The 16000-nt window shown below is 46.1% G+C and overlaps 1 protein-coding gene across 6 annotated transcripts in view; it reads right to left on the bottom strand.

The window, feature by feature from the left end:
• FSD1L (fibronectin type III and SPRY domain containing 1 like) overlaps positions 1-16000 on the bottom strand; it is a 126138-nt gene that overhangs the window by 68957 nt on the left and 41181 nt on the right. For all 6 annotated transcript variants that reach the window (XM_068234431.1, XM_068234430.1, XM_068234432.1 and 3 more), the window contains one exon: positions 7465-7560. In XM_068234431.1, coding sequence (XP_068090532.1) covers positions 7465-7560 — 96 coding nt within the window. The remainder of the gene's footprint in view (positions 1-7464; positions 7561-16000) is intronic.

The following is a 16000-nucleotide window of genomic DNA, read 5'->3' as shown; positions in this document are numbered from 1 at the left end:
CCACTTCCAGCCGCTGCGGATCTAGTACACAGACGGAGGACCACCAGGTGCCCGATTATGGCTACAGCAGCTACCAGCCTCACAGCTGCTGCGGCTCCGGTCCACAGCCGCACAACCACCAGGTGCCCGATTATGGCTACAGCCACTTCCAGCCTCACAGCCGCTGCGGATCTAGTACACAGCCACAGAACCACCAGGTGCCCGATTATGGCTACAGCAGCTACCAGCCTCACAGCTGCTGCGGCTCCGGTCCACAGCCGCACAACCACCAGGTGCCCGATTATGGCTACAGCCACTTCCAGCCTCACAGCCGCAGCGGATCTAGTACACAGCCGCCGGACCACCAGGTGCCAGATTATGGCTACAGCAGCTACCAGCCTCACAGCTGCTGCGGCTCCAGTCCACAGCCGCACAACCACCAGGTGCCCGATTATGGCTACAGCTGCTACCAGCCTCACAGCCGCTGCGGCTCCAGTACACAGTCACAGGACCACCAGGTGCCTAGCAATCAGCAGTAATTCGGCAATCTGCAGTAAATGCCTGCAAATCACCCCAGTGTGAATGGGCCCTAATTAGTGCAGATACAGCAGCTGTCACCTGCACACTGATCCAGTGCAATGGCTTCCATCAGCTGATTATATTGGCATGACCACCAGAGCCTCGACACCACTGAAGAGTTCAGAATCTATCTGAACTCAATCTGCATCCCAGCACACTAAAGCACTCAGCTTCACCAGAAAACACCCCCTTTGCCCACCTACCACTTAAAAAGCCCAGCACAGTACCCCATCTGACAGCCAATGAAAAAAAGATCTCAGGCACACTACAAGGGTCAGCACAGCTGCTATACAAACCCACAGGCCATAGAACAGCTGGTGTTCATCTAAAATGTAGCAGAACTCTGTAGCAACTCTATATGCAGATTAACATTTAAATAGCCATAGTATGGCTTTATGTCAGTGCCCGGTGCGCAAAGAACAGAACGAAACGAACAGCAACCGCAGAGAGCTGAAGGAGCTCTGTAAGGGTCCTGCAAAGTACTGCATGAACTAGACGAAGCTGGAAACCGCTACAGAGATCGTCAGCTGCTGTGTCAGTGCTCACACTGCCCAGCACTCAAATCAGGGGGTGAGCTGCAGACAGCCGCTGCGTCTCTCTGCAGCGGCTGTGATAACTATTGCAGCTATCTCATAATCTGACATAATTGCTGTTAATCTCTGCAGCGTTCCCCAGCTTTGTCAAGCTCACTTTGTAATATGTGCACTGAGCAGAGGCTGGCGGGAGACATGAGGAGCAAAGGTGGACCACAGGAAAGGCCAGTAGCAAATAAAATGCACCACATTAGCCAATATACCAGAATATACCAGCACAAGATATAGCTGGGACTGAAACATACCAGCAACAAACGGCACGCCCCATAATTATACAGATGACGCTGGTTTAGATTATATTATCTCCATGTACTGCTTCCATAGCAGCTGGCTGCTGATACGCAGCCGCTCTCTATAGCCGCTCCCCGCATCCTTAATTTGGCTTCCCTCCACAGCTCTTTAATATGGAGCACTCACTCCCCATATACTTCCTCCATAGCCACTCGCTGTCCCCCCGGTCCAAGTTGTGTGCCAGGCGCCCAATATACTTCCCTAGGTTTATGTTTTTCATCTTCTGATTAAAATAACTTTTCAGCACTCTGCAATGTCGCATGTATCTTGTTCTTTCCTTTAAGTTGCCTCCTAGGGACCTCTCTAGCCCTTTGATGGTCCCCTGATGTCACTGTTGACTACTGGAACAAACCATGCATGTGAATATATACATTAGACTGTGTATGTATGTATGTATGGGTATGCATGTCTATATAGCAATATCGGTTTACATAAGATAGATAGATAGATAGATAGATAGATAGATAGAAGATAGATAGATAGATAGGATAGATAGATTTCAATTGATGTGATTGGATTCAAGAACGTTAATATGGAATAATGTATTCACTTTAACCCTTGGACTACCAGCTATTTTTTTAAAGACAACTGAAATGAGAAGAATATGGAGGCTGACATATTGATTTCCTTTTAAACAATACCAGTTGCCTGGCAGCCCTGCTGATCTATTTGGCTGCAGAAGTGACCGAATCACACACCTGAAACAAGCATGCAGCCTATCCAGTCAGATCTGACAATAATGTCACACACCTGATCTGCTGCATGCTTGTTCAGAGTCTATGGCTGAAAGTATTAGCGGCAGAGGACCAGCAGGATAGCCAGGCAACTGGTATTACTTAAAAGGAAATAAATATTGTACTATTGCTGTGGGTACTAGACTTAGACTTTAGTTTCTTGTACTGCAGTTCTGTTTTTCAAAAGTTTGTATTTGCAATACCCTGTCATGGCCAGTAAATAGCGCAATTGTTTTTTCCTGTCCATATAACACTAACAATATGCTGTGTAATTTATTCCAAGAGGTCCCAACACTACTCAGTCCATCTACAGGCTCCCTTTCCATCATGTGCTAGGCAAGGGCGCCTACGGCCAAATCCTGCTGGCATCAGACCCTGCAACAGGAGAGCAGCTTGCCATCAAAGTTATTGAGAAAAGCCTTCTGGTTAAAGATCGTGCAGAGGTGGAAGAGGTACCGCTGGAGAGCCGAATTCTGAGGGCAACATCTGGATGTACTTTCCTCTGCTCAGCAAACTCAGGTAATTTCACTCGGATTTAAGAATATTTCTAAGTGATAACTGTTTTGTTATAAAACCTAATGCCATGTTCTTATAATCCCAATAGGACCTCTTGGCAGGGCTGGATTTACCATAAGGCACTATAGGCACGTGCCTACAAGCACCCGATGATGGAAAGGCGGCTCACTCCCCTGGACGAGTGCCTCCCTCCTTCCATATATAGAATCCAAAGCTGAGTATAAAGGAGAGGTTAATCAGACGGGTCTCTGCATTCCTCTGACAAGATCTCCCTTCAGTACGGGGGCCTCTAGCTACTTAATACTTGGGGGCACCTCTAGCTACTTAATACCATAGCTTTAGCTACCTAATATTAAGGCACACCTGTAGCTACGTAGCAAGGAAAGTAAGGTAGAAGTAACAGCTGGGCCAGCCAGCACACTTGTGCGGTTTGGTGGGGGTTTGTAGGTCTAGGGTGCCTGAAAATCTGTGCCTAGAGGCTCCTGTGAAGTAAACCCAGGCCTGCCTCTTGGTGATTGGAATGGAGGGCGCAAAAGGCGGAGATCTGCATCAGCTGCTGCAGCGTAGACGGGTTCTAGACACCAGCACTGAAAAGTAAGCTCTAAGTTTGTTCTATAATTTTATAGAGTATATCCCCAATTCTCAAAAGAATTAGATTCCAGGCTTTGGAGTGCATGTCAGTTGTGGGGTCCGCCACCTGCCCTGGCACCCCGACATCTGCCCTGTCACATTGTCGCCCTGTCCCTCCGTTGCCTGCCCTGTCAGTCCATTACCTGCCCTGTATGGCCTTGCCCTGCCATGTCACACTGTCACCCTGTCTGTCACATCATTGCCTGCCCTGTTACCATGCCACCTGCCCTATTACCCCTTCACTTGCCCTGCCACACAGTCACCTGCCTTTTCACCTCGTTGCCTACCCTGTCTATCCACCACCTGCCGTTACTCCGCTGCTCCGTCACCTGCCCTGTCACCACATTACTTGCCACCATCCCTTTTACCCCACCACCTGCCCTGTTACACCTCCACCCACCCTGTTGTCCTGCCATCTGCCCTGTCACCTGTCGTCACCTCGGCAGTGGCTTAGGGCAGGCTTGTCCTTTGTATCAGGGCTGTGGAATCGGAGTCGGAGCAATTTTTGGGTACCTGCGGTCGGAGTCGGGAATAAATGCTCCGACTCCAAATGAATTGAAACTGTAATTAAAATAGAAAATATGATAAAATGTTCTATTTCTCAGATAATAGTCATCATAAATAATTTAAATATACAGTAATAGCTCTGCTTAGTCCATAAAAATGAAATAAACCAATCAAAAATTAGTTACTTGAGCTGCTTCAATAAAACAGTCCCTGTATTTTTAAAGTCAGATATACATATCTGATTGTGACTGTATATATGATGTGTACACTGGAATCTCTCATCTAAACTAAATAACATCTATGCTGTAAAGCCGCATCTACACGTGTAGATGCGGCCGCGATGTTCCTTATCGAGCCGCTAATGCGGCTCGATTGATAAGATCCGACAGGACGGATCTCCCCACTGCCGATTCCCTGCTCGCTCCCCGCGAGGGGACAATGGCAGGGAATTGAGCGGAAGATAAGCGGCGCTGGCGGGGACGAGTGGGGAATCGAACGCGGCGTACGTGCAGCGATCAGGGACGCGGCGGGCACGCGGAAGAGGCGATCCGGCGGCTAGTCGAGCCGCTGGATCGCAGCCTCATCTACCCGTGTAGATGAGGCTTAAGAATAAAGCCTGATGTGTAGATGTGCCACTAATAGAGATGGTCAATGAGATGGAAATAATTCTGAGCTGATAATGGTTTAAGATGCAAATTTATGCACTCCCTTTGCTCATGAAATCAAATAATTTGATGTTGTTAAAATTTGGCTTGATGACTACGAATTAAAGGGTTCCTGAGACGGATAAAAAGAAAAGTTTAATACATACCTGGGGCTTCCTCCAGCCCACTTCAGGCTAATCAGCCCCTTGCTGTCCTCCTCCACCACCTGGATCTTCTGCTACGAGTCCCGGTAATTCAGCCAGTCAGCGTAGTCCGGCCGTGTGCCGCTCCCACAGCCAGCAGCATTCTGCACCTGCGCAATAGCGCAGGTGTAGTACGCTCCCGGCGGCGGAGTGTGTGCATGCACACTACGCCCCGACTGGCTCAAGTATCTGGACTCATAGCAGAAGATCCAGGTGGCGGAGGAGGACAGCGAGGACAGCATTAATTTTCTGTCTAAGAAAGATAAGGTAAATTTTATACTTTGATTTAAAAAGGGATTGGATGCTTTTTACTTTGAAGGGCACCCACAGAGTTGATTACGGGAAGTGGGAAGGTGATGACTTGATACAATAAGGGTTTCTGCTCTTCTGGTTCTTTGGATTGAGGTGCTGAGACACTCATGATGTAGAGACAGACATTTGATCTCAGAAGCAGGTAATACTACGGCCACTGTATATGTCATTAATCTGCAAGGTTTCTGCTCTACTGACATGGCACCAGGGATGGATGCATACCGCATCAATGAGAATCCAGCAGACCAGTACCAGTAACATGGTACTCCTGCAGGCAACACTATAATTCCTCTAATTACTCTATGCCTCGCATCACTGACAAAAAATCAGAAGGCCTCCTACCATTCCTAATTACTGCCACAGTTAAGGTAGACTAGGGCAGCATGGTGACGTAGTGGTTAGCTCTCTCGTCTTGCAGCGCTGGGTCCCCAGTTTCAATACCAGCCAGGGCACTATCTGCATAGAGTTTTTATGTTCTCCTGTGTCTGTGTAGGTTTCTTCCGGGCATTCCAGTTTCCTCCCATGCCCCCAAAACATACAGATAAGTGAATTGGCTTCTCCCTAAATTGGCCCTAGACTATGATACACACACACTACACAATATGTGCATAGACATATGACTATGGTAGGGATTAGATTGGAAGGCTCTCTGAGTAACAGTTAAGTCACAACAGAATATACTGTATACTCTTGTACAGCATTGCGGAAGATGATGGCACTATAGAACCATTTCAGCCGCCCGGACGTGATCATCACGTAACAAAGTAAACCTGAGACAGATGAAATTAAAGTTTTATACATACATGGGGCTTCCTCCAGCCCCCTTCAGGCTAATTAGTCCCTCGCTATCCTCCTCCTCCATCTGGATCTTCTGCTATGGGTCCAGGTACTTAAGCAAGTTGGGGCGTAGTGCGCATGCACAAACTCTGCCGCCGGGAGCGTACTACACCTGCGCAGCCTTATTGTGCAGGTGCAGAACGCTCCTGGCTGTGGAAGTGGCACATGGCCAGACTGCGCTGACTGGCTGAATTACCAGGACTCATAGCAGAAGATCCAGGTGGTGGAGGAGGACAGCGAGGGACTGATTACCCTGAAGGGGGCTGGAGGAAGCCCCAGGTATGTATAAAACTTTTCTTTTCATCCTTCCCAGGTACCATTTAATTCGTAGTCATCAAACCAAATTTTAACAACATATCAAATTATTTGATTTCATGAGCAAACATTTGCATAAATCAGAATCAACGCAGAATTATTTCCATCTCATGGACTATCTCTATTAGTGACACGGCTTCACATCAGGCTTTATACTTACAGCATAGATGTTATTTAGTATATATATAAGAGATTCCTGTGTACACATATATACAGTCACAATCAGATATGTATATCTGACTTTAAAAATACAGGGACTGCTTTTTTGAAGCAGCACAAGTAACTAATTTTGATTGGTTTATTTCATTTTTGTGGACTAAGCAGAGCTATTACTGTATATATATATATATATATATATATATATATATATATATATATATATATATATATATATATATATATATATATATATATATATATATATATATATATATATATATATAATTTATGATGACTATTATCTGAGAAATACAACATTTTATCATATTGTCTATTTTAATTACAGTTTTAATTCATTAGGAGTCGGAGTCGGTGCATTTTTTCCCGACTCCAGGTACCCAAAATTCCTCCGGCTCCACAGCCCTAGTGTGTGTGTGTGTGTGTGGGGGGGGGGGGGGGGTAAGAAAGCCTGAGGTAAGTTAAACTCTTAATACTCTTACAGTATTACAGTACTCCTTTAACTTTTGACTGCATACACGTGTTATAGGAAGTAACATGTGTACGCAATACACTGATTTTTGTCAACAAGTGCCAGCATCTCATTGATGCTGGCATTCATGGATATTGGGCACTCAGATCAGTGAATGGGAACTGTGCTCCCATTCACAGCTAAATTACATAGGTATTTTGTGAATGAACACAAAATAGCAATATGTTTGCATATGCTAAAAAGAGGAGAGCTTTAAGCCTCGTACACACGTGTAACTTTTCTGCAAGGCCAACCAGACGAGATGACCGACCGCACGACCAAGCAATTGCGTGACTTGTATTTTCCGCGCACTAACCAACTGAACGACCACCTCATTTGCATACTGCGCACGCAAATGGACAGAATGCATAATATGGCTGCATGTACACACATGGGCAACTGCACAATATCAGCCCAACAGTCGTGTGAATTGATCCGTCGTTTGGATCGGGCAAACAGCCCGTTATCAGTCGGTCATCTAGTCATTTGTCATGTGTACACAAAGCCAACTATCGGCCAACAGACCAAGATCGGTCGATAGTTGGGTGGATAAGTTGCATGTGTGTACGAGACTTTACATGGGGTACAATTATAAATAGTTCTTAAAACACAAGCACTGAAAAAAATTCCACTTACCTGCACACCCTTCAGTACATGATTTAATGTGTCGATAAAGTTTTGGATTTCATCATTTTTGTTGGCAAGCGTTGTGATGATCCTCTGCAAAGCTTCCTACAGAAAGAACAAATTTAAAATGGTAGTTATACAGATTGTATTGATTAATTATTATCACAAGCTAAAACATCTGAAGTATAATGTAGCTTTTATGAACAACTGGGATGCCAGATTACGGCTATGCAAGCCATTTTGTAATATGATGCAATTAGAAGTGAAAATTTCAGTCTTCATCCACATATACAGTACATTTTTAAAGCAAGTCTGAAGTGAGAATTAAAATAAAAAACAAACAGATACTCGCCTAAGGAGAGGGAAAGCTCTGGGTCCTAAAAAGCCTTCCCGTTCTCCTCACAGTGGCCTCGTTCCCACGCAGGATGTTCCGCAATTTTGCCACTTTGCAGTGAATGAGAATCGCATCCCAATCCCTCAGAAAATGCTACATGCAGAGAATTTGCTATAGGTGAAGATCGCAATCGCGAGTAATAGGATTACAGGTGTCACTGCACTTTGCTGATTGCCGGCAATCAGCAAAGCACAAAACTCTGCCAGAAAGCGCCCGGGTGTGAATGGCCCTCAGGGCAATTGTCAAGGTAGGGGTTAAAGCAAGTCTGAAGCGTTATTTAAAAAAAAAAAAAAAAATAGGATACTTACCTAAGGAAAGGGAAGGCTCTGGGCCTTATAGAGCCTTCCTGGTCTCCTGACAGTGTCCACATTCCCAGGCTCTTCCGTTTGTATCTCCCGTCATGGGAGACTTCGGATGTCTTCTGAAGCACTCGAGCTCCCGAAGACCCATGTCTCTGTAGCGCGCACGCACAAGAGAGGGCCCTCACACATCCGCAGTACAGAGCGGCCAGTCTTTGGAAGCCCAAGTGCTTCCGAAGACTGCTGAAGCCTGCTCAACCCGGAAGAGAGCAGTCTACGCCCGAACAGTTGTAAACTGCTAATGGGGGAGCCTGTAAGGGAACGCGCGGACCGGGAGAGATACGGGAAGGCGCTATAGGACCCAGAACCTTCCCTCTCCTTAGGTGAGTGTCTGTTTTTTTTATTTATTTTTTTTATTTTAAAAAAAATCGCTTCAAACTCCTTGTAAAGTGAAGGGATGGCAGTTAGGGTTAGGCATCAGAAAAGGAGTTTTTGCTCACATATAGTGGGTTAGTTTCAGCCAAACAGGGAAGAATTCATTTAACTGCTGCCAAAACGTACATTGCTTGCACTGGCACCAACTGTGAAGGAAATACATGTGCCACCCTTGACATAAATGAAGCACTGTGGCCATCGCTGTAGGAACGCAAATTTTATAGTTAGTTTTATAAAGTATTGCTGGCTGCAGACACAAAATAAAACATTTAAGCAAAAATTTACCCCTTTAGATGATATTTTCACAATATTATATGGATTTAAAAAAATACTACTGGTAATTTTCTTTTCAATCTGTCAACTCAGCTGGAAATTCAGTGGGACAGCATGAAATCACAGATTACAGAACAAATTTTATTATTCTACCTTTTAGGCAATAATCCCTCTCAGAACACAATTCAATCTATGGGCAGAGCTTGTGCAGCAGTTGCCCTCAGACATTAGGTCACAGCAGGATTTGCCTAATGAACAGTAACCCAATTAAGAGCTTTCAAGAACATTAACTAATGCTGGGAATACACGGTTCGTTTTTGCCTTCGTTTAAACCTTCGTTTCGATTGTGCCTTTTGTCCTTTTCGATCCCGAAATAATCAGTCATACGGTTAATATCACCACCCACGGTTTAGTTTTTTTTTCCGATTCTGATGGTTTCGTTTTTCCAATGATCGAAGGCTGCAAAGAAACGAAACGAAAATCCCTTTTTACAGGGACGGACTAGCATAAACGAATATATAATCGATCTGAACAGCCATCAAGCCTACCAATGGCTCGATTAGATGGATAAAGAGAGATAATATCAAACATGTTCGATCACTAGTCGTTCGTTTTTGGGGTCTATTAATCGAAACTATAATGAGATTATGACTATTTTCACATACGTTTTCAACACTCGATTCGTTTACCGAACGAATCGAAGGTTTAAACGAAGGCAAAAACGAACCGTGTATTCCCAGCATTAGGCTTCTTCAATGTATACTCATTGACATGCTAACTTTCAGTCCAGCAAGTGCATTCAATACAACTCTCCAACAGCAATTGCAGTAATGCCAGCACACTGTAATTCATACTAGCCTAGCTACAGCTTTACGTCATACCAAGAGATCATGACTGAAACTGTGACAAGGAGACAACACAAAACACACAGCAATATGGATATGAGCATGCAAAGTAAATTAAGCCTCCTCCCATTGAACAAATGTTTTCACAGGACATGTTTGCTTTTGCTAGTGAAATGACATGAAATAACATGCTGTAAGTCATAGTGGTTAAACTGTGAACAGTGCAGACACAACACAAAGTTATAACCCAAGAACAAATCTACTGCATATCACTAAGACAAATTAGGCTGGAATTCCAGATAGAGCAATGCAAAAAATACTGATCATGGTATGGGTTTATATCTCAATGCTACGTTCAGGTCTTTTTATCAGAAACATGGACACAGAGCTCTGCCCTCAAATAACACCAACAGAGATACTGCAGAAGCAAAAAGGTGGAAAGAATACATTTTTCAAGCCAAATATGCGTACCACTGCAGTATAAACATCTTTCTCTACTTTTTGTATTATGCTTGTGAACATCAATCAGGTGTGACTGTGCGGTACTCTAAGAAGGAAAAATAGCAACTCCAACTACATTTCTCAGCATCACCGCCCTACAGTAGAAAACTGGTACCCATCTAAAGCAGGTCTGTAGAGTCGAAGAGTTGGAGTCGGAGGATTCAATACATTGAGGAGTTGGATGATTTTCAAGCCAATTCCACAGCCCTGGTAAGAATTAGACTATGGAGACGGAGTCGAGGAGTCAAGATTCGGAGCAATTTTGCGTACCTGGAGTCGATGATTTCATAAACTGAGGAGTCGGAGTTGGATGATTTCTGTCCTGACTCCACAGCTCTGATATAAAGAGGTGGTAATTCACAATATATAGCTGGTTAGCTATTGTAAAACCTTAAACTGTTAACAGGTCTTTTCAATTTAAAAATTTCTGTTCCAAGAGTATTTAATTTACGCTTATTCCCATGACTGGTTAAAGAAGTTGCCCACTTTAAAAATGTGGGTGTTGGCCTTTGACCACCACACATCTAGAAGCTGTATAAATTTAAACCTTAAGTTGTATTTGGGTATTTATCTGGTTCATCACATCACTTAAATTAAAGTGCTGGTACAATATGGTGACATTCTGAAGTAAAGGTATTATTCTTCTGCATTGTATACATTTGTTATACATTTGAATTGTATACATGTGTTTCTTCTGCATTGAATACATTGTACTCAATAATAAAAACAGACAAACACAGAACATTTATATCATGCTTTTCTCCTGGTGGACTAAAAGTGCCAGAGCTGCAGCCACTAGGATGCGCTCTATAGGCAGTAGCAGTGTTAGGGAATCTTGCCCAAGGTCTCCTACTGACTCGTTGCTGGCTTACTGAACAGGAGGCGCAGAGATTCGAACCCTGGTTTATGTGTTGTAGCTATAAGCAGTTGCCAAACAATATTTTTAGAGCAAAAGCAGCACCCATATTGATCTCCCATTCTGTCCCTCTTTCATGGTTCCCCATTACATGCCATTATTCCACATGTCTCCTTTTAAGTGTTCCCATCATACAGCATCCATATATAGTGTTTATGTATAGTACCCAACATATATACCCTTTTTCCAAATAAATAAGCCCTTGCACAATTTTTTAGGATTTTTGCAGTGTTCTAAGAATTTTTTCCCAGCCGGATGGCATTAAAAAGTGGCCAGGTGAGGCACAACGGGGGAACGAAGGGCCAGCACAACTCTGCTTTCAGCATAGGATGGATGAGAATAAATACTGGGAGAGGCGGCAATGTGCACACTCAGATGAGTGTGTGGTCACATTGGGTGTGCACATTGCCGCCTCTCCCAGTATTTATTCTCAGGCAGAACACGGCGTTCTAGCTCTGACTTGGGCTATATATATGGAGGGGGGCACGTAATGATGACTTTATATATGTATAGAACTTTTTGAAAAAGCTGTTGGGTGAAACATGTCAAGGTTCCATATTGCAGCACTTTGTATATAGCACTGGCACCTCTATGTATGGCTCTCATTCCACGTAGCGAAGGCAGGTTGAATTACTGACTGCTGTTGTCTGTGTGATTGCTGTGTACACACAGCTATTGTAACAGTACAATATTCCACCTGTTTCTTCTTAAGAGGTGTCCTTATGGACCCGGCTGTGGAATAGCTAAACCACACCCCTGAAATTGTCGGGGAGTGCTGGAGGATAAGCAAAGACCTCCATAGGCTAATGCAGGTTCAAAATGCACTGTTAGGACCCCTCAGAGGTTAATCACATATACAGTGATCCCTTTTACATTGTTTTTATATAAACAAGTTATCGACTTGTCTTTATGTACCTAAAGGGCTTGTTTGTACAGACCATGTGTATGGTTTACATTTTTCCCTGGTATAGCATCTCAGTTCTAGTTTGCGATTACTGCATCATACATGCGATAACGCGCTGCAGACTTTGTATTGGCGTTGCAGCAATTTGGATGCTTCTGGCACACGGCGTTGCATCACGTAAATTGTGCAAGTTTCCATAGACTTGCATGGCCCTTGCAGCGGTGATGTGGCAGGGAAGCATAACGTGGTGCGACGCAGTGCATAAGTGTGCAGAGGGCCTCAGTGTAAAATCATTCCATTATAGAAAGCAAGATTTTCAAGCAGATCTTAAAGCAAACCTGTGAAGAGAAAAACAATGTTAGTTACTTACCTAACAGATTTACCTTGAGCCCACTGCTGCTGGCCAGGACCTTTTCTCCTCTGTGACCAGGCGCCATTTCTTGTACAAGTATGACTGTACTGTGCAGGTGCAAATACTATCTGCACATGCCTAGAAGCACAAAGCTGCTCACGTAAGGAGAAAAAGCTATGCAAGAGCAGCCTTTTGCAACTGGGCATACATGAACAGTCACGCTCCTACATGAATGGGACCATGGCCATAGCATATTAGACAAGCCCTTGTTGAATATGCTTAGAGGGTACCTGCACTGGAACAATGGGCCATAGGACAATCAGGGAAGCACCTGGATTATCCATTGGATTCCTTGTACTGAGGCACTATATGCATCAAATGTTTTAACCACTTGCCGACCGCCCCCAGCCGATGGGCGGCGGCAAAGACTGGGCCTAAACGTCCGCAATACGCCCATCAGCGGAGGCGGGAGTGGTTATGCGGCGATCGCGTCATTTGTGACACGATCAGCCGCCGGCGACTGGCTCCGCCCCCCTCGCGCTGTAGCCTGCCGGCCGTTTGGAAGCGCCGGCGGGTTACTAGCACCCGGATCGCCGCATGACAAACGTATAATACGCTTTGTAATGTATACAAAGCCTATTATACAGGCTGCCTCCTGCCTTGGTGGTCCCAGTGTCCGAGGGACCACCAGGGCAGGCTGCAGCCACCCTAGTCTGCACCCAACCACACTGATTCCCCCCCCCCCTGCCCCCTGATCGCCCACAGCACCCCTCAGACCCCCCCCCCCCCCACACTATTTTTTTTTAACCCTAAACTGCCCCCTGCTCCCTCCTGATCACCCCCCCACCCCTCAGATTCTCCCCAGATCCCCCCCCCCCCCCCTGTGTACTATATGCCTCTATCCCCCCTGTAATAACCCACTGATCACCTGTCAATCACCCGTCAATCACCCCCTGTCACTGCCACCCATCAATCAGCCCCTAACCCGCCCCTTGCGGGCAATCTGATCACCCACACCAATAGATCGCCCGCAGATCCGACATCAGATCACCCCCCAAGTGCAGTGTTTACATCTGTTCTCTCCTCCAAACACCCACTAATTACCCATCAATCACCCCCTATCACCACCTGCCACTGTTATCCATCAGATTAGACCCTAATCTGCCCCTTGCGGGCACCCAATCACCCGCCCACACGCTCAGATTGCCCTCAGACCCCCCCCTTATCAATTCGCCAGTGCATTATTTACGTCTGTTCTTCCCTGTAATAACCCACTGATCACCTGTCAATCACCTATCAATCACCCATCAATCACCCCCTGTCACTGCCACCCATCAATCACCCCCTGTCACTGCCACCCATCAATCACCCCCTGTCACTGCCACCCATCAATCACCCCGTCACTGCCACCCATCAATCACCCCCTGTCACTGCCACCCATCAATCACCCCGTCACTGCCACCCATCAATCACCCCGTCACTGCCACCCATCAATCACCCCGTCACTGCCACCCATCAATCACCCCGTCACTGCCACTCATCAATCACCCCGTCACTGCCACCCATCAATCACCCCGTCACTGCCACCCATCAATCAGTCCCTGTCACTGCCACCCATCAATCAGCCCCTAACCTGACCCTTACGGGCAATCTGATCACCCACCCACACCAATAGATCGCCCGCAGATCCGACATCAGATCACCTCCCAAGTGCAGTGTTTACATCTGTTCTCTCCTCTAAACACCCACTAATTACCCATCAATCACCCCCTATCACCACCTGTCACTGTTACCCATCAGATGAGACCCTAATCTGCCCCTTGCGGGCACCCAATCACCCGCCCACACGCTCAGATTGCCCTCAGACCCCCCCTTATAAATTCGCCAGTGCATTATTTACATCTGTTCTTCCCTGTAATAATCCACTGATCACCTGTCAATCACCCCCTGTCACTGCCACCCATCAATCACCCCCTGTCACTGCCACCTATCAATCAGCCCCTAACCTGCCCCTTGCGGGCAACCTGATCACCCACCCACACCATCAGAATGCCCCAGACCTACCCTCAGATCACCTCCAAAGTGCATTGTTTACATCTGTTCTGCCATCTAATCACCCACTGATCACCCATCAATCAGCCCCTGTCACTGATACACATCAGATTAGACCCCTATCTGCCCCTAGGGCACCCAATCACCCGCCTACACCCTCAGACCCCAGCCCTGATCACCTCGCCAGTGCATTGCTTGCATCTATTTCCCCCCTCTAACCACCCCCTGAGACACCCATCAATCACCTCCTGTCAACCCCCCTAGCACTCCTATCCATCAGATCACGGCCCAATACAACCTGTCATCTAAGAGGCCATCCTGCTTATGACCGGTTCCACAAAATTTGCCCCCTCATAGACCACCTGTCATCAAAATTTGCAGATGCTTATACCCCTGAACAGTCATTTTGAGAAATTTGGTTTCCAGGCTACTCACGGTTTTGGGCCCATAAAATGCCAGGGCAGTATAGGAACCCCACAAGTGCCCCTATTTTAGAAAGAAGACACCCCAAGGTATTCTGTTAGGTGTATGATGAGTTCATAGAAGATTTTATTTTTTGTCACAAGTTAGCGGAAATTGATTTGTATTGTTTTTTTTTTCACAAAGTGTCATTTTCCGCTAACTTGTGACAAAAAAAAAAATTCTATGAACTTACCATACTCCTACCGTCTTTCCCCTAATTTAAGACCTACCCCGAAAGTAAGGCCTCCCTTATATTTCAAGCATGCTTGAAATATAAGGCCTACCCCGAAAATAAGGCCTAGCTGGGGGGGGCGCTGTGTGTATGGGGAGGCGCGTGGACTCTTACCGCACCTCCCTTGTGGCTGCGTCCCCCTCCGTTCCTGGTAATTCCTCCGGTGGCAGCGGCATTGTAATGGATCTGTGAGGGCGCCCTTTGATCTTCACGCAGTACGCCAGGCCGGCTCTGCGCTGGCGCTCTCTTCCTGTCATCATGTGCGCCCGGCAGATGCGTCCCAGGCGCACATTGATTAATGAATGTGCGCCTGGGATGCATCTGCCGGGCGCACATGATGACAGGAAGAGAGCGCCAGCGCAGAGCCGGCCTGGCGTACTGCGTGAAGATCAAAGGGCGCCCTCACAGATCCATTACAATGCCGCTGCCACCGGAGGAATTACCAGGAACGGAGGGGGACGCAGACACAAGGTAGGTGCGGTAAGAGACCACGCACCTGCCCATACACAAAGCGTCTAGCCCCTCCCACCCCCGAAAATAAGCCCTAGCACACATTTCCTCCCCAAAAAGAATATAAGACAGTGTCTTATATTCGGGGAAAGACAGTAACAGAATACCTTGGGGTGTCTTCTTTCTAAAATTGGGTCACTTGTGGGGTTCCTATACTGCCCTGGCATTTTAAGGGCCCTAAACCGTGATGAGTAATCTAGAATCCAAATGCCTCAAAATGACCTGTGAATAGGACGTTAGGCCCCTTAGCGCACCTAGGTTGCAAAAAAGTGTCACACATGTGGTATCGCCGTACTCAGAAGAAGTAGTATAATGTGTTTTGGGGTGTATTTTTATACATACCCATGCTGGGTGGGAGAAATCTCTCTGT

This window comes from Hyperolius riggenbachi, chromosome 1, assembly GCF_040937935.1.
Source record: "Hyperolius riggenbachi isolate aHypRig1 chromosome 1, aHypRig1.pri, whole genome shotgun sequence".
NCBI classification, from domain to species: domain Eukaryota; kingdom Metazoa; phylum Chordata; class Amphibia; order Anura; family Hyperoliidae; genus Hyperolius; species Hyperolius riggenbachi.
The sequence above is the reverse complement of the archived record's forward strand: the minus strand, read 5'-3'. Positions and strand labels throughout refer to the sequence as shown.